Here is an 18021-nt window from a genome sequence, read left to right on the forward strand (position 1 = left end):
CTCATTAAGATCAAGATTTTTTTTTTTTTTAATTTTTACAAGAGATACCTGAGAGCAAAAGTCAGTCACACAAAGCAGTGAACATGCTGATTATGCTCACATACTGCGTAGGTGCAGGTGTAATGTTTACTTCACTGTCTTTGTTTAGCATTAGCTAATCAGCACAAACCAGCTCAATGGGATTGATAGTTTTTGAGATATTTAGTGATGAAAACATAAAATTTTGACCTGATGATGGCACTAGAGCAGTGATTCTTAATGTGGAGGCAGTAGGGAAGGAAAATGTGGAGATTTGGTGAATAAAAATGGTTGCATGGTGACAAGAAAACAGAGTACTCCCACACTAACAAGGCTAACCAGAAACCTTTTTAAAAAATTCCAACTAAATTTAACTGGGCAGTTTCCTTAATGTTAATGATTAATGAAATAATTCAGCATCTACATCATTTCACAAACCAGAGTGACATGTTTAGCATTTATTTTGAATTTGACCACAAAAAAAAAAAAAGCAGACATTGCTTTTTGACTAGAAAGTAAATGCCCAAAGTCCTAGCTTCCTAGAAGCTAACAGAAAGTGACATAACATTCAAAACACTGCAAACATAACAGTGTAAATCAAGATTAGGGAGAATGTAGCCTGTCTCCTGCATTATCTGTAAGAAGTGCATCAACAAAGTAAACAATAACCGTCTGTCAGCTCTGCACATAAATGAACTGAGGCCTTTGCTAGAGCTGTTATCTTGCTTTCACCTGAGGTAAAAAAAAAAAAGCAATCTTGGTTACAGTCACAAGTATTATCAAGTACATTAGCAGATGCTCATTTATCTTTGCATGAATGCGTCATATCGGCCTTCAATAAGTGAATATTGTTGAAAAGTGGAATGGAAGTTGACATGAAATAGCTTGAAGTTGGTAGTTACTTTCAATCCCCTACGACGAGTTATCTCATGATAATCCATAAACAAGTAAAACAGACTGACTGTAAGACTAAATGGACACCATCTAACCTTTCTCAAAGCTGAAAAAACACACTCCTCAGGAGGTTGCATAATATACACTATACTGCTTATCCAAGAGAAACAGGTTCACAGTTCATCTGAAACAAAACTTAGTACTAAAAATACAGATGACTTAAGGTTACTTACAATATTCAATATTTACTACAAGGTTATGTTTTCAGTTAGAATTAACTTATTAGGAATAAATAAATATGCTGCAAATAATAATAAACACATCAAGAATATTACTAGACAATGAGAAGAATTAGCTTTTATGAGACTCCCACTTCCGATGCGGCGGATTTTTACTCAGTTTGCACCTTGTCCACTCTGGCTGCTCACTGAGGGCAGCATGTCAGTCTGTTGAAGTTGTACCGGTTATGTTTAGCCACAGTGCTGCTAGTGATTCAGGTACCTCTGGGGTCTCACAGTCCAACACGGACACTGAAGATATATAAGCAAGGTGGAAGAAAAAAAACTTAAAGCTCAAAAAGATACTTTGGGTCAAGGTTATGTGCAGGACTGTGTAACTTTTGAAACATAAGAAAATCCATTATCTTACAAATAAAAAGTCGGATGCATGAACAAAAAAATATGCTACAGCTACAGTTAGTGTGGTTTGACCTGTAGCTTAGGGAAACTAATGTCAACAAAAAGTTTTTCCACTGCATTAAAAAGTAAAGTTGTAACTGGACTTATAATCACAAAATGCACTGTCCCTGAACACACGATGAAAACACTGGTGAAGAAAATAGAAATATGTCTGAAATACGCCCTAAATTAAACCTTCAAACACTATCTTAATAAAAGGTTCAACAGGAGTGTTTCTGCCCCTTGTGATTAAAAGTTAATTTTGTTTCACCTCCACCATTACCTATTAATAACAAATGATGGGCTGTACACTGTAGCAAGCTAAGAAACCAAACCAGTGGAGTGAAAAAAAAACTAACCAAAAAAAAAAACTAATTTTGAATATTTTATATATTATCATATCACCATTGTGTTACTGTGGGCAAGCTAAATTACAGAAATACCTCTCTCTATAATGGCACAGAGAAAGAAAAATATATTGGGGAAACAAAATACCTAAATGTTGGAGAGTAATTTAAAGGGTCATATTTTAAGACATCAGCACAAAATATTGGCAACTTTAATACAAAAACCAATATCGGCCGAATTATAGTAAAAATAGAATATCCATCCTTTTGCTTTTTGGTCCAAACAGGCACAACCGTCTGTCTCCCTTCAACTTCACCACCATGTTATCTTAAACTCATAGATGGGCCTCTTGCAGTAGTAATGGTTGATAAGGTGCTTGTCACAGACACCGATGCACTGCTGCTCGGCAGCGATGCCGCGATCGGCCAGGTCACTGACGATGCAGTGCAGCAGGTCATAAACGTCCGCCACTGCCTCCCAAGGTCCAAAGGAAACGTCCACCTCGCAGTGATGCTCGAAGAGCTTAGCCTCGCTGTCTGAGCGTTCAAAGCGCAAAGAGTTAAAAAGAGGGCGCTCATACGGCGTGATAGGCATCTCCTCCTTGTAGACACAGATCTTCAACTTGGCAAATCGTGCCTTTTTCTGCATGGCCCTCAGTTTGGCAATCTCCACAATACGCTCCAGATTGTCTGAAATGAAAAGTAACATTTATTAGTGGAATTTCAAAAATATTTAGAAAATACTCGCTTCATGTGTTCAACAAAGTATGTTTTTACTACTACTACTACTACTACATCAGAGCAACATTAAAGCTCGACTTAGAAGTCTCTTGTTAGATGCCCACACAGTATGAACATTTAAAGTTTTACCTTGCTGCAATGATTCCTGCTGTTCATACGCATAAATAAATTACAAGCTTACTTGGACTACGTATGCAAATATCAGACAACAGCTAAAGAAGCAAGATCATATTTCTCAGTAAGTAGTAATCCTGGTAAAGTACACAGATTTTCAGTTAGTGCTAAAATGCACAGTATGTGTGTACTCTGCTGGTTTGCAATGTGTCATTGCAATGATGTAACAAACTGTAAAGAACAGCAGAGTTTGGAGGGGTGGAATACAGGTAGGAGGGAAAGATACTGTGTCGGGTACAGGCAGGTGTTTTACAAACAATGGGAAGTTGGTTAAGAGTTTGGCCTCTGATCTGGCCTGTTCACCTACAACGTCAGTGCTCGAAACAGCAGCTGACTCAGAGCTTGTGGAAGCAATTAAGGTACTTTAAAACACTGAGCCACAGATTTACATCAAAACTGTGCTTCTTCTCAGAGTTACAAATATGAATACACAAATACGATACACATTTTCAGATTCAGTAGGACCTCGTGACCTCATGTATATACATCAGTAGCTAGACTGCATATAAAAACATCTAATAGCTAATTCAGCACTTTTGCTGCAGATTTACCAACTGTTAACAGCTTAGAGGTTAAATGAAGCTTTGATGCTCATGTCACATTTAGATGATGTATTTCTCATAGTCTATGAACCATGCTTATTTCAGCGAGGGAGACAGACTCCAGTTACCTTTGTAGTACGGCAGCAGATCAAGGAAAGCTTGTCTAACTTTTTCTCCTGTGAGCGGCTGAATGTCCTCCAGGCTGTCCAGCAGCGGGCCAATGGAGTAGTACTGAGCCTCTCTGTGCACAGCTCTCACTCTGTCCCTGTGAGGAAGCTCCCCTTCTCTGAGAAAGTTCAGGACGTCCCTTTGGATGAAAACAGTCACACTAGAACATTTCCCCACAAAACTAAATTCCTATCAGACAAATCCTACTTTAAAACAATACTGCTTTTGCTAAGAGGGCAGGCTGTATTTTCTGTGATAAAAACCAGGTAATGGCAGTGCACTGGTTTTTAGTAGTCCTACCTGATAATTAGAAAAATGATCGTGTGAAAAAGAAATAAATATCCTCAAACTAATGTGCCATGAATTACTTCTCATATATATATATGTACACAGGTGATTGTGACTAAGTGAGCTGCCCTGGTTTTTGCTCATCTTCAGAGCTGCTACTGATGATTATTTTTATTTATATTGCTCAATATTACAAATCATGAAATTTCCTGAAATAGCTTTGCAATCTGTACAGCAATAATCAATTAATTTGCCCAAAATATTCTTAATTCTCTGATAAAAAATTGTGAAAACAATATCTGTCACCATTTCCCAGAGCCCAAGATGTTTTAAAATTGCCTGTTTTATCTAACAGTACCGAAAAAAACAGATATCGTGTTTACAGTTACACTGAACAACGAAAATTAGCGAATCATCACAAGATGTTTCACCTTTTTTCAAACCTCTTCCACAGCAGAACCTGGAAGGCTCCTTGTGAGCGTTTGTATACCCGCAGTGGCCCTGCATCCTTTGAAGGCTTTTTATACTTTATGACTTTATATAACGGCTTCTCTTCCATCTCACATTCTGTTGGCTCCTTGTATTTAAATCTGCAATACACACCTCCTTACACAAGGGTATTGATACAGAGCTGACCTTACCCCAAACCACTTCTCACATAAGTCATACATTTTGATTCTGCTTGTTATCACATTTATATTTAAACCAATTTGACTTTTATTTTTAGGCATGCTAATGGTGCGGCTCTAGGGACATTTGTCCAGTTTGGTCCAGACTGAAATATCTTATTACATTTTGCACAGACACTATGGTCTCCAGAGGATGGATCCTATTGGCTTTGGTAAACCCTTCACTTTTCATCTAGCATCCAGCCCTGAAATCTGAAACAGACCTTCATGGCCCCTCAGAATGAATTTTAATCACTTTGATGATTAAACTTTCCACCACTACCCTCTGGGAGGTGCTACAGATTCTCGCCCTCCAAAATAACCTGGTTTAAGAACTGTTTTTTTATTGCACACTGAATTCTCCCTGTTAATTTCTAAACTTCACATCTTGCACTTGCACTACTGCAAGATTGTGACTATTTCAAATTGTGTAATATGTTCTGGTGGCCTATATGTTGTGCTCCTGGCACTGTACTGATATTTTTTCCCCCCATGCAAAAACAAAAAATAAATTCTACTGACTGTAGTTGTAATTAAAGTGGACTCTTTTCTCTCTTTGGGCTGTCTCATGTAAGTAATTACTATGGTTGCTGTTACTTCATAGTTATGCTCTTCGTGTAATTCTTGACAATTACAGTTAAAGTATAATTTAATGCTATTCTGTACAATACTTCATTTTCTAATTTATCACTGTGCTATTTCATGTTAATTGGTTTGTGCTGTTTGTTGTTCTGTGCTAATTTAAACAAGTCTTGCCTCAGTTAAACACAACTTGTTTGTCCTGAGACTGATGGATCTTAGTGGTGAACAAACATTTTACAGCTCTCTTACGTTTTGTAAGCAGTGATGAGGTTCTTGGCTATAGGGACAACACAGCATTATTTTTTACTGCATCTTTTCAGTTAGTTTCCACTGGCTTTGTTAAAAAAATGAAAAAATAATAAAAAAAACGTTCCTGCCCTTTTAATTCTCCGCAGTGCAGAACAACACCTTTATGTAACTAAAGAACCAAAAGCTATTATCACCTTTGTTGTTTTCTTTGTCAACCAGGGAATTTCAAACCCAAGATCCACACTTCAGTTTACTAAACTACGATGCCAGTATGGCTCTGGTTGCCCTCCTGTGTGAGGGAGACACTGCAGGAGACTGCACATATTTGCAGCGGTATGAAAAAAGTGAGTTTTAACCTACCTTCACAGAGATTACTGACTACATAGTTTAGAGGGCCACACAGAGACTATATCCTCTTAGGAAGGCAAACTTTGGAAAAATTGAATAAGAATTTGGTGGAAATTGTTTTATTTTCAGTATAATAATTTGGTAAGGAAATCAGAAAATTAGGAATAGACAAACTGTGGAGAATAAGTAGCTTTAACTAACTCTATACTGAAGCCCCAAATGCAACCAGGTGAGAAATATAAAATAAAGAAGAAAGCTTCTTTATCTTTGCCACTCTTTGCACACAAAACACAAGCTGAGGGAGGCGCTAGAGTCATGCACATAAAAGACACCATTAGGTACAAGAAGTTCTTGTTGTCCAACTTTCAGTTCAACAAACACTAGTTCTCAGATCAGATTTGGTTTATTCTATTATTTTCACTATATTTATGTCTTTAGGATCATTTTATCTTACAGACATGTTGACATAGGCATGTATGTATATATATATATATATATATATATATATATATGTGTGTGTGTGTGTGTAAGGAAAAGGTAGCAACACAGAACATATGAAAATCAATCGAACACTAGCAGAAGCCAGAGGACCAACTATTTTCATAAAATACTTAATTCATGGATACCTGTCAGGATCTAATGATTCAAACTCAGCAGCTTTAAAGTCACTTTCAGATTGTAGAGATTTATTTAGGGACTAAATGATTGTTCTCTGCTAAACACATCAGACACATCTCTCATAACCCTCTCTGTCATACTCATAAAAGCATATTACTGCAGCCTGACCACCTTTTCAACCACATTAAAGCATTACGACAATAACGATGTTGTTCTTTAGTAGCTCCAATGACTCAACATAAAATCCAGGGCAGGGCTACAAGTCACACAGAGCACTACTTACCCAAAATATGTTCCATCCCGATCGATGAAGAAGCGTCCTTCTGCATCACGTGGGATGTGGTGACGTCCGCTGAACATGGCAGCCAGCATGGTGTCCTCGTAACGCCGCAGCGTGGACAGGCGAGTGGTGAAATACATGCCCCCAACGTTCAAAGAGATAACCTCTGGAAACTTCAGATGAGAATGGAAATTTAATATGTAAACATCAAGACTAAAAGTATTTTATTCTGTCAAAGTACACAATAGAAAGTGCCTAAATAAGCATTATGATGGATTCTGTCTTCACATATTCTAACAGTGGTAATTAAAATATAACACTGAAGAATTAAGGTTTAGACTGTTGGTTGGACAAAACAAGATTTTTAATGGCATCACCCGGTGCTATAGGAACAGTATTTAGCAATATTTTCTGATGGTTTAAAAACCAACAGATTAATCAAGAAAATAATTGCTAGCTCTAGCCCTAGTTCTATGCAGGGCTATTAATTAAATTACATTAAATCAGAAATGATATAGCACCCCTAGCCCCTGTACATGCAGACAGTGTAAAAATAGAAAGCCGATCTCTTTGTTAAAATAAATAGTTCTTAAATTGCTGTTTAATGGACTGCATCTCACCAGAACACAAAGAGTAAAAGCTGATTTAATATCTCGTTGGCATATTCATTTTGCGTGACGAGGTAAATGCCATCGTGTCTGATTAGCAATGACTTTATAGTCAGACCACATATGTAAGAGGATTATTCTACTGTAGCCATGTTTAGAGCCATCAGAGCTGGACTATTAATCAATTAGCCATAGACAATCCTCCACCTTACAGTACAAGCCTGAAGCGGATGTGACCTTTCACATGCTCGCTCATTAACACAAGTCAGGTGACACAACTGCAAGACAACAATGACAGAGACTACCAGGCTCAACCAAACCCAAACAACTGCTTCAGATTCATCTGCTGATAATGTTTCAAGTACTGTTTACTGTGACCATGTTTATATAAGTTGCATATTAATATTTTATACATATATTCAATGCCAAGTTAACACTACTTAACAGCTTTTACATTGAAGTACAACTTTTAGGAATATTAACCAAACTTGCTTTACAAATACTGCACTATATGCAAGTCTGTTTTTACTTTATTCAGTGAATTTTCATATTTTAATTAGAGCTTCTAATCACAATAAGAACATAATTAATTTAGCCTGAAAATAACAATGACTTTCTGTTGTAACATGTATCTATGCATCTCATAGATCTGATCATTAAGAGCGTTTTCCAGCAGGTATAGTGTATACTGGACACCGTGGTCATATTGATCACTAAAGTCATTATAAATCAATTAGTTCAAACAAAAAATATGAATTATCTGTTGTTTCTAGCTCCTTAAAAAAACTTTGCTTTTGTCATATATCCCTGTAAACTGATGTTACCTGTAGATAGCCTGCACATTAAGGAAAATGGTAGATGCAGCCCTTGTTTATGTATCTATCCCCTAACATTATATTAATAGTCATATGCAACAAAGCACATGACAGTGACTCAAAGTTACTGTGTATTTGTAGTTTATTTCATCAGAATATTTGCTGTTATGAATAATTCTTTATATTAAGCTGTGAAGCTCGTGTTTACGTGGATATTTAGCTTCTATCGCCTTTCATGTGTGCTAGTTTGTGTGGTTTGTGTCCTGGAGTGACAATTGTCATGTTGGACAGTCCTGTACGGGGCCTACCTCCTGCTCCTGTGTGCTCAGCGGGGAGCAGAGCGGCTTGCTCAGGGGCAGGTTCGGTGTAGGGGAGGCCGGTACCGGCTTTCGGAGATCGTCCTCCGCAGAGTCCGAGCTGGACATGGCATCGCTCGGTTTCTCGGTGTCCCCTGCGGCCGAGAACACCACCATCACTCTGGGCAGCGGCAGCGTCCGTCTCTCCTGAATGAAGCGCCTCACCCGTGTAGTGGCGGCGGGCAGCGGGCTGAAGGACAGCGCCTGGCGCTCCCTGCTGCAGCCGTCAGAGCCGTTGGACCCGCTCGAGCCATTCTGCTGCATGCGCGCGGCGAGCCAGGACTCTGCACTAATCCCGGGGTGACGGCACGAGCCACACGGCGCGCGACTGTTGTGAAATGAAAACAACAACAGCGCGGGAGCAGAGGGTGTGGCTCGTGCGAGGAAGTGGGGCACTTACATCCCACAGGAAGTCAGCGACGACTAGTCGGAAGTGTTGAACTGGGCCCGTACCGTCATACGTAACAGTGGCGTCACACGTGTACACCGTCATCACGTTCAGTCAGCCAGTGTTTTTCCCAGGCACCCAGACAACTATCTGTAGGATAAATAAATAAACAAAATTAAAAAGGATTTTTATTGAAATGTTCAATTTCTGCCTGATCTTTACGCAAACCTTACGCACTTATTAAATGTAGGTCACACTTCTGTTCCACAAGTGGTTCCGTTAAGGACGCATGATATGCAAAATATTCACAAATAGTAATGTAGATGATACACATTATTATTGCAACTTTAAACTGTCACTGTTTTATTTAAATTGCAGACTACACATTCCTACAGCATAAAAGAAAACATGCAAGTCAGTAACCAGTTCCAATTCAACAACTCTACAATACTAAAACAAAATACAATAAAGCGTTGTTGGCAGATCGCCTCACCTAGTTGTTGAGGATGTTTCACTTCTTGTCCACCTCCCTCCATCACTTATAACAATATTTTAACACGTGTGCGTACAGTCTTCTTCTACTGTTTCCGGCAGGTTCTGCTGCCTGATGCGATGCTACCCCCTAAAGAGAGAGGGAAATGGCTGCAAGCAGATTAATCAACTTTAATCCATAGATCATACCCCCTCTAGCAACATTTTTACAAGATTTGATAGAACCATTAATAATACATGAAACTACAATTCACTTGTTCTGGAACTGACTCAGTGTTTTTGCAGCAGGATTTTCTGGGTTAGTTGTCTAAATTAGATTCACAGATCAATTTATACGTTCTTAAATACATTTTTTCATCCAGGCCAGAGGATTGTACGTAGTTTAAAACTGTAATGTGCTGATGTGTTTCTAAATTGCCACAATGACAAGTACAGTCTGGATGTTTGCTTGTCTTTCATGTAGCTGATGTTTTGGTACTTCTACATACAATGTAAGAGGCCTCATATAAGGGAAAATATGGTAGGAGTGAATTCAAACCACAAATGTCTTATCACAGTGTTTGAATAAACAGGCTTTTTTTTGGGATGACCTGATATATGTTATAAAACCTTAACTTTATGCATTGTCTTGCAGATTATTATTGGTAGTCACAAATATTAGCCTACATAAAGTAAAATAAAATTTAAAAAAAACATTAGAATAGAATACTCCTTTACTTTTTATGATTTGGATTTATCTTTTCTATGTGTAGAAGAAATGAAGAGCTTCAAAATCGATTTTTTAATTCTATGAAATTCTTTTTTGCAGCAAAAACCACACATTTATAATTTATAATTTTTTATGTCACTTAATTTTAACTAATCTGATGTAACATGCGATATAACAACAGCTGAACAGTACCACTGTTCACATCAGTGAAAGCGTAGCTTGAGAGAAATGTAAAATGATTTACATCAACAGACCAAAGACGACAAGCAGTATGTATGACTTTTTGTGTCCACTTCAAACCGCATGGAGATTGTCGATGCATGCTACCGGGAGGTCTTCTGTGTCTTGAGTGTGACGGATGTGGGGAGGTGTTGCTGAAAGAGGAAGCTGCTGTTGTGCTGCTTCTACAGAACAATGAAGGCTGCCACACAACTGAAGGTAAAATGCCAAAATATTAGATAAAAACATCTCATGTTTTTAACTTACATGTGAAGTATCATGTTAATGTGCAGTGTGCTTTTAAAAGATATTAATAATATCTTAAATTTGGGTCTTTGTGCTTGATCTGAAGTTGGTAACCGACCAGATGTTCAAGCAGAATCTGATGCGATAAGAAAATCATTGAATGTTTTTGTAGTTAGCATAGCAAATTAGTTTTTTTGTTTTTTCAAAGGCCACAGAGAGAAAAACAAAGGTATAATTACGGTGGCCAACATGTTTATGTGGGCCATCTGTGGTAGAATGTAGCTGAATTAGTACACTACTCTACTTGATCTTAATTTTTAGTTTGTTCTATTCAACTTTAATGTACTTTTTACTCCTTCTTCTGAATTTTCCTTTGGGGATTAATAAGGTTTTAGCTCATCTCTACATTTATCTGAGTAAGTATAGATTACTTATAACATTAACATTCAATAACCCAGTATAGTAGAATTGTTCACGTTAACATGTACCATTGTGAATGAGTGATAATAACCCAATGAAACACCGGTGCATTGCTAAAGAGTATTTTTTAACTTTGACACTTAAAGCACATTTTGCAGCTGCTATTTGCATATGTAAAAGAGAACAGGATCTTTTGTAGTAAAATTTTTTTCAGTGAAGTACTTCCATCTCTGTGCCAGTACATTCAGATTTAATCGCCTGTTTCCAATGAAATAAAAATAACTTTATTGCAAACTGTCGAGTAAATATGTTTTACATAAAGAGTATCAATAAACAAGTAATATGAGCCAGTGCTTGTAGTATAATTAACTTTAAAAAAGTACATTATGTAAAACAACTCAGGTACAGTAGTATAAGAAACTCAAAAAAAAAAAATACAGCACACAGAATTAAGCAAAAGGAATATATAGAAAAAGCTCATTACCATTGTTATTTGTCACGTTCCCGCAATAAAGGCAGTGAAACGCAGGTGGGGCATATTCTTGAGGGCTTCTGAAAAACAATTAAATATAATAAAGTAGATACAGTAATTAAAAAGTAAAAGTTAAAGAGCAAACATTGGATTTAACCAAGGAATATAAAGTACACAAATTCAGTGTTTTAAATAGACTAAGTGGGCACAGCTACATCCCAGCAATAAAGCCTACCTTAATAAAGGACAAAATGGCCACTTAGACTAGTCTCTTACACTGACTGTAAAAGTAGAAGATTTTATATATTTGCTGCTGTTTAAAAGCAATTTGAATTATTAAGACACCTATGCTCTTCCCAAAGGTTCACACACTGGGTTTCCCCTCACATGAACATTGAATTTTAACCCAAGGAGTTTCCAGGAGTTGCAAAGTCTTTCCTTAATCTTTAGCGCGCTCTTATTGCAATGCACAAATAGTTTAGATTTAAAATTTTAAAACTTTTTCACTGAACATAATCTGGGTTTTTGCAGAATTGCTCATTGCTGACCATCCTGTCTGGTGATAAAGTTGCTAACAGGACTTAGCAGCTGTAGATGAAAGATACTGTGCGGTTGCCCACGTACTTCATGCCAGCATGTCGTAAACAAAGCACACACCCACACGCACACGCACACGTACACGCACGCACACCCACCCACCCGCCCACCCACACACACACACACACACACACACACACACACACGCACGCACACACACACACACACACACGCGCACACACGCATAAACGCACACACGCTCACATACACACACACACACGCTGACATGCACACACCAAGGGCATGAGACTTCACAGGTTTGGCCATGTCTTGCAGAGCCTAACATAAAAACAGTCTGACAGAGAACTGTGACATATGATGGAAAATTGCAGCTTACTGGAAAGAGTGACTTTTAATAAGACACTAAATGACATAAAACCAAAACCTCAAACCTTTAAAACGACAATGTTAATGACCTGAAATGCCCATTCAATTCATGGAGAGAAATACGTCACAAACCTTGAAAAAAAAAAAAAAAAAGTTAAGTTGAATGAGGAAAACCTGCAGTGTTCGGATGGCTGATTCTCATCTGTCCACGAAACAGCTAGTAGGCTAGTAATATTTACTTGAACTATTTATTAATAAATCCTTCTTAGCTAATGTAATGATGAGAGCACAGTAGCTTTTTACAATAATTAAATCAAGTGGGTTCACATATCATCTATGCTCAATATACAAATAATAAACTCACACAATAAATCCAAAGTAACACAAAACCTGTCTAGTCCAATAATATTGCAGTCATACATAACACTGACCACACTCAATAATAATGTTTCTGTATGTGTTGTGACTGTAAATAAACACTTTCCTAAACTTATATGATAATTAAATGTTACTTAAGTGTCAATATATGAGTTAATAACACCTAACCTCCATGAGCAAATAAATAAAAAAAAAAAAAAAGACCCTCAGATGACTTTTACTTTGTGAAATAACTTATTGAATTAAAAGTAACTTGCAGGTTATTTATGGTAGGCTAAATGAAACCTTTTCAAACATGCACTGACCAAATCAGTTGCTTAGTAAAAGAGACCATGGTGGAAAAATGAGGGAAGTGAGAAAGTGCTTTTTGGGTCAACAGAGCACTACTCTAGAAACAGGGCTCTTACTGTAGGTCGGTGATGTAAGAAGATGTGAGTGAGTCTTTATGTAGCTTTCAACTCAACAGTGGGTTTAACATAAACCAGTCCAGATAGATATAAGTGACCATAAGTCTGCATTAAGCTCATTTAGCTAATACTGTAATAATTATCACATGTTCTTTGGGCTGTTTCATGCCTCTCCAGTGACTTGTAGACTTGCTTGTAGATGTAAGTTTCAGATGTAACGTACAAACTACAGTATGTTTCAGTTTTGTTTCGGCCAACCACATCCTGTGATATGCTTATACTTGTTAGCACGAAAACAGCATCTATTTCAACCGTGAAGGAAAGTGTAATTGCTGACTGTTGACCAGTAATGTCCTCATTAACAACTTCACTTAATGACTGAAAATTACTTCCGAGTTGATTGGTAAATATTTAGTCTGTACACCTGTGTCAGTCCACTTGCAAAGTTATTGTGAGGTCATATAATTGGTGATTTCTGTCTTTTCTGTGTTTTGTAGGTATGATTGGAAACGCCAGTCTGCTGGCTGCAGTCCTGACAGTTGTGTCAGTGGTGTCTCTAAGTGTAGTGTCTGTTCTCTGTCTGCGCTGCAGAAGGAAATCTAGTAAGTGTTTTTGAGATGGTACATATGAAGAATAAGTCACATGTAGCCCTGTTTTTTTTTGCGCCTGTTAGTTACCACAACATTATCATATGAAAAATGGTGTAGGCTCAGTGAAGAAGTAGCTCAGCATTTTCACAATTTGATTTCGATACCACGTTTTACTACACAGGTCAATTTACAGAAGATTAATTGGAAACATTTTTAATAATGGGTTAGTTGTGTAGCCTGAAAATGCCAAGTCTTCACTAGGGACAGCCTCTAAAATATGAATATTCACTTCATTTCTATAAAAACTAGTTTTCACTTTTAGCCAGACAGCAAAAGAAATCTGATGATTACTTGGCTTCAGGTAATAACGATGGGCCTTTTCCCACTATTTTATCCCATTTTAAAGACTAAGCAAATACTCTTTTACTAAAACAAAAACATCATATATCTTGATAATGAAAACAATCATTTGGTACAGTCATATGAAACACCTGATGAGGTATTGCTGCCTTGCCTGAGGTCATCTGTGACACAGGTGACAGATAAAAAACAAAGATGGCTATATTTTTATTTTTTCCATACATACATACATATCTATCTATAATATCTATATTTATATTTTTTACGTTGCTCAAAATGCATATAAAAACAGGTAGATGGAAACACACCAACCGCTGATGATCCAACAAGCTCTTTGTTTGAAGCAAAGCGTTAAAGAGTGATTACTCGTAGCTACTCTGTGCACCACACCGGATGGCCCCAAATATTTTCTGGCTTGTAGTTTTTCGCTCTTTACAAGCAGTTCCAACTAAATATCCAATAACTGTCACTCATTACAGTTGCACTGCTTTCACCTTTCTTGCAGAGATCATACATGAGGAGCATCAAGTATACAACCCGCAGACATTGTGAGTATTTAATGTTTGTTTCCCATTCACAAGTCATGTTGAGAGATAACAGTGACCACAGGTTCTGGTGTTCGTCACACTGTATTCTGCTTATATTTGCTATAAATGTTAAACTTAATTCTCAGTAATAGAACATACTTCAAATACTTTCGACATTAAAATGCTATTTTGACAGTCAACGCGAGGGAAGTGTGTTTGCTGTGACACAATCAAAAACAGGTAAAGTAAATCAGCAGCAGCTATTACAGACTTGGATTAATACTCAGTCACTTTTGACTCATTTGTGCCGATTTATTTTTCAGTCACCAGAGCCAATCAGATATCTTCAACCACAGTGTACGTACAGTACTTTACAGCAAATCTCATCACACTAAACTATCTATATTGCGTGAAGTTATTGCAGTGGTTATTGCATTGTTTCTTTGCACATGAGAAGAGTCATGTCAGTTTCAGGGCTGTGTATCCAGCACACAGATCCAGGTTCAATTATATCTTTAGGTAGGTAAAATGCAAAGAAAAAAAATGCTCATTTAAAGAGCATTTACAAAAGTAAATGGATCTGAATAATGATGTGATAATATGATGTTTCCAATAGTACACATAATGTGTGTAAAGGTATATGAATAGGAATATTACTGATTTCTTTTTCTTTCACGACATGAGAAGATCAATATCAAATACATGGCTGTTCACTTAGAGTCAGGTTGTGATTAGCTGAGCTTGGCATAAGGAGGTGAAGCAGAGTAATTTTTAGGGCTGAGAATCTTTATTCGATTCGGTTTGGATGCCGACGGTTCGATAAAAATTTTTTTAAAAAAGATGCAGGTTTCTATACTCACTTAAGGTAGCTGTTAAAACCCCTGTGCGTGTATTCGGGCCAGAAACTGTTTTTCCAAATTTATTTCCAAAGATCGTCGGCCTACTTTGAATAAAGTCCCACAAACTATATATTGCTTGAAAGCAGAAAACCTCACGATTCAAATGGTACAAACCAATTTAGATTGAATTGAATTATCACAGTGACAAAAACTCCTTAGTATTTAACAAGAGTACAAACAAAGCAAGATGGTAATTCTTACCTTTGCTGATGTGTACAGATCGCGTCTGGCGGACTTTATTCAATCAAATATTAAAATCGATTTCCCATATCGATTCAAACTGTTTTGAAGTGAACAATGATGAGTCGAAAAAAATATTATTTTTCCCAGAAAAACCAACAGAACAATGAAAAAGAGAAAATTATTAACTTCTAAATAAACAGCAAAACTCAATGTGAGTGCATGTAAAGAATATCTAAGAAATATACAAAGGCAAATAAATAAACATTCTCTCAGGGTACAACTTGATAGTATAAAATACATAATACCCCAAAGAGGAATACATTTTATGAAACAAGCAGTTATAGTGTGGAAGGACACTGCTAATATGGCGATACAGTTTCAGTTTTCCCATTTACAAACTCTTATCTGTAAAGTTCAGATGATGATAAATAAGGTTAGTGTCGTCTAGAGGTATACAAGAGGTGATGATGCTGTATTAGGACAGCAGTCAAACCTCAAGGCTCTGATTTGAATTTGTATGTTTTGTTTTTGCAGTGAAATTCAAGAATTACCACAAGGTAAGTTCTCCATGTTCCTGCAAGTTTCAGTGGTGAGCTAATCTATCAGAAGAGTTTATATTTAACCACCATGTTTTACAGCTGAAATCGATGATCAGTCAGACTATGAAAATATCTCAGATGGTAAGTTTGCATAAATAATACACAATAAAAAACAGAAAAAACATTTATGTTCAGTTATTTTTGTTGTATTTCGATACATTTATCATCATGTAAACGCATCATTGCTGTGTCATTGTAAACTGTTCTGTGTTGCTCCAGCCCAAGTAGGAACACATGTGGAACATACATATGTGTAAGTGTTTGAGCTCTTCTCATTCACCTGCTGATTTAAAATAAAATAATATATAGAAAAATCAAAGCATGAAGGGAAACTTATTATACTAACTTATAATAAATTTGCATTTTGTTTTATAGCGCTCCACTCCCGAATTCACTGTATGTGAATGAAGAAAAAAGTTTAACTGGTGAGAATTTTTACATGTTCTTCTACTTTTGTACTTTTACCTTAAACCTTAAACCCATACATTGTTATTTTCTAGATGCTGATCAGACTCCAGATGTCTATGCAAACATTATCACATCATTGCCAATAGCTGAAGGTATGTCCACACATTATATTATAAAATGTTAATTCTGATTCATGTGGAGATAAGAAGTTTCTCCTTTGAGGATCATATGTTAAGGGAATGTGAAAGATGACAGAAACTCATTACACACTGATGCTGAAAGCTGTGGACAAAACACTAGGAATCAAAGCTCGGCTCACTCAGACTGTGGTTTCACCAAACAGATGATGATGATGACTATGAGAACGCTCAATTCTTGGATGAAGCTGTGCAGGAACAAGAAGATGGTAAGTAGCATAAACAGCATTTGTTAATTAAATCCACAAAATTTACATTTCATGTTTTGTTTTTGGAAAATAAAAACATATATTCTATTCAAGTAGAAGATGTCTTGTAGCCTACCTGAACTGAAGTAAACCTACATTTAAACCAGTGCTGCAAAACTTATATCTATGGGTTTTGGACTGTTGATCACCAAAAATTAGGTGACTTCAATATGTCACCTTGGCCAGTGGGAAAATTGAGATAGCTACTTTTTAGTATTTTAAGACTTTTTAGACCTACAAATTAATACTTTGAGGAAATAATCAACAGATGGACCAATATCAAATCATTTTTACCTGCAACCCTAAAGATTTAATAAAGCATTTAAATTTATACACTCACAAAAGCCTTTACCAATGGGCACTGGGCGGCAGCAGGCCAATGATCTGCAAGCAACAGGCAACACACGCACATGCGCACGCACGCACACACTTCCTGCTATTGTTCTAACTTGCTACACTGAACGTGAACTTATTATGCAACTCAACGATCACATATTTACTATTCATCCCCCCTATTTTTTCTAACAGATGAGCCAGATTATGTGAATGAAAATGGGGACTGCACCTGATGTGGACAACCAGAGAACATTAGGATTTAAAAAGGATTTCAACAGCCTACACACAAGTTTTTTTATTTTATTTTATTCCAGCTATGTGTGATGTGCAAATGATGTGGACAGCTGTGTGAATAAATACTCATGTGCCTTGGCTGTGTTTTATCTGTAAAAACTAAGGCTGCCATCTGGTGGTAAATCTACAGTAAACATGTATAATGCACTCTCGTATGAAAAACATACCTTCGTATTTCCATGGTATTCTCGAATATTTGCCTTTATTCAGATGCTTTTGGGGTGTGAGATCTCAAACGTTGAATTTGTTGAAACCCTTCTTGTACTAAGAAGGAAATATATCAGCCACTTGCAAACAAGCAATTCATCCTAAACTTTTTTTTTTTTTTTTTTAAGTGATCAAACATTACTGA

At 36.9% G+C, this 18021-nt stretch overlaps 2 protein-coding genes across 4 annotated transcripts; one reads left to right on the forward strand and one right to left on the reverse strand.

Moving 5' to 3' along the window:
- Window positions 1–461: 461 nt before the first annotated feature.
- kctd7 (potassium channel tetramerization domain containing 7) lies at window positions 462–10299 on the reverse strand. Of its 2 annotated transcripts, XM_026327692.1 has the most exons (6): window positions 10217–10299; window positions 9255–9403; window positions 8326–8911; window positions 6598–6767; window positions 3522–3700; window positions 462–2626 (listed from the first exon to the last, which is right to left on the reverse strand). In XM_026327692.1, exons 3-6 carry the CDS (start codon window positions 8635–8637, stop codon window positions 2250–2252), a joined length of 1038 nt encoding a protein of 345 aa, XP_026183477.1. In that variant the 5' UTR covers window positions 8638–8911; window positions 9255–9403; window positions 10217–10299; the 3' UTR covers window positions 462–2249. The 2 variants fall into 2 exon arrangements, with proteins under 2 accessions (XP_026183477.1, XP_026183476.1); XM_026327691.1 differs by lacking the exon at window positions 10217–10299 and having other exon boundaries at window positions 9255–9774.
- LOC113142634 (uncharacterized) lies at window positions 9983–17816 on the forward strand. Of its 2 annotated transcripts, XM_026327693.1 has the most exons (12): window positions 9988–10400; window positions 13526–13630; window positions 14484–14526; window positions 14702–14745; window positions 14829–14862; window positions 16122–16144; window positions 16226–16267; window positions 16406–16439; window positions 16562–16611; window positions 16687–16746; window positions 16938–17000; window positions 17568–17816. In XM_026327693.1, exons 1-12 carry the CDS (start codon window positions 10238–10240, stop codon window positions 17606–17608), a joined length of 702 nt encoding a protein of 233 aa, XP_026183478.1. In that variant the 5' UTR covers window positions 9988–10237; the 3' UTR covers window positions 17609–17816. The 2 variants fall into 2 exon arrangements, with proteins under 2 accessions (XP_026183479.1, XP_026183478.1); XM_026327694.1 differs by lacking the exons at window positions 14702–14745; window positions 14829–14862 and having other exon boundaries at window positions 9983–10400.
- Window positions 17817–18021: the final 205 nt, after the last annotated feature.

Source organism: Mastacembelus armatus, chromosome 14 (assembly GCF_900324485.2).
Source record: "Mastacembelus armatus chromosome 14, fMasArm1.2, whole genome shotgun sequence".
NCBI lineage: Eukaryota > Metazoa > Chordata > Actinopteri > Synbranchiformes > Mastacembelidae > Mastacembelus > Mastacembelus armatus.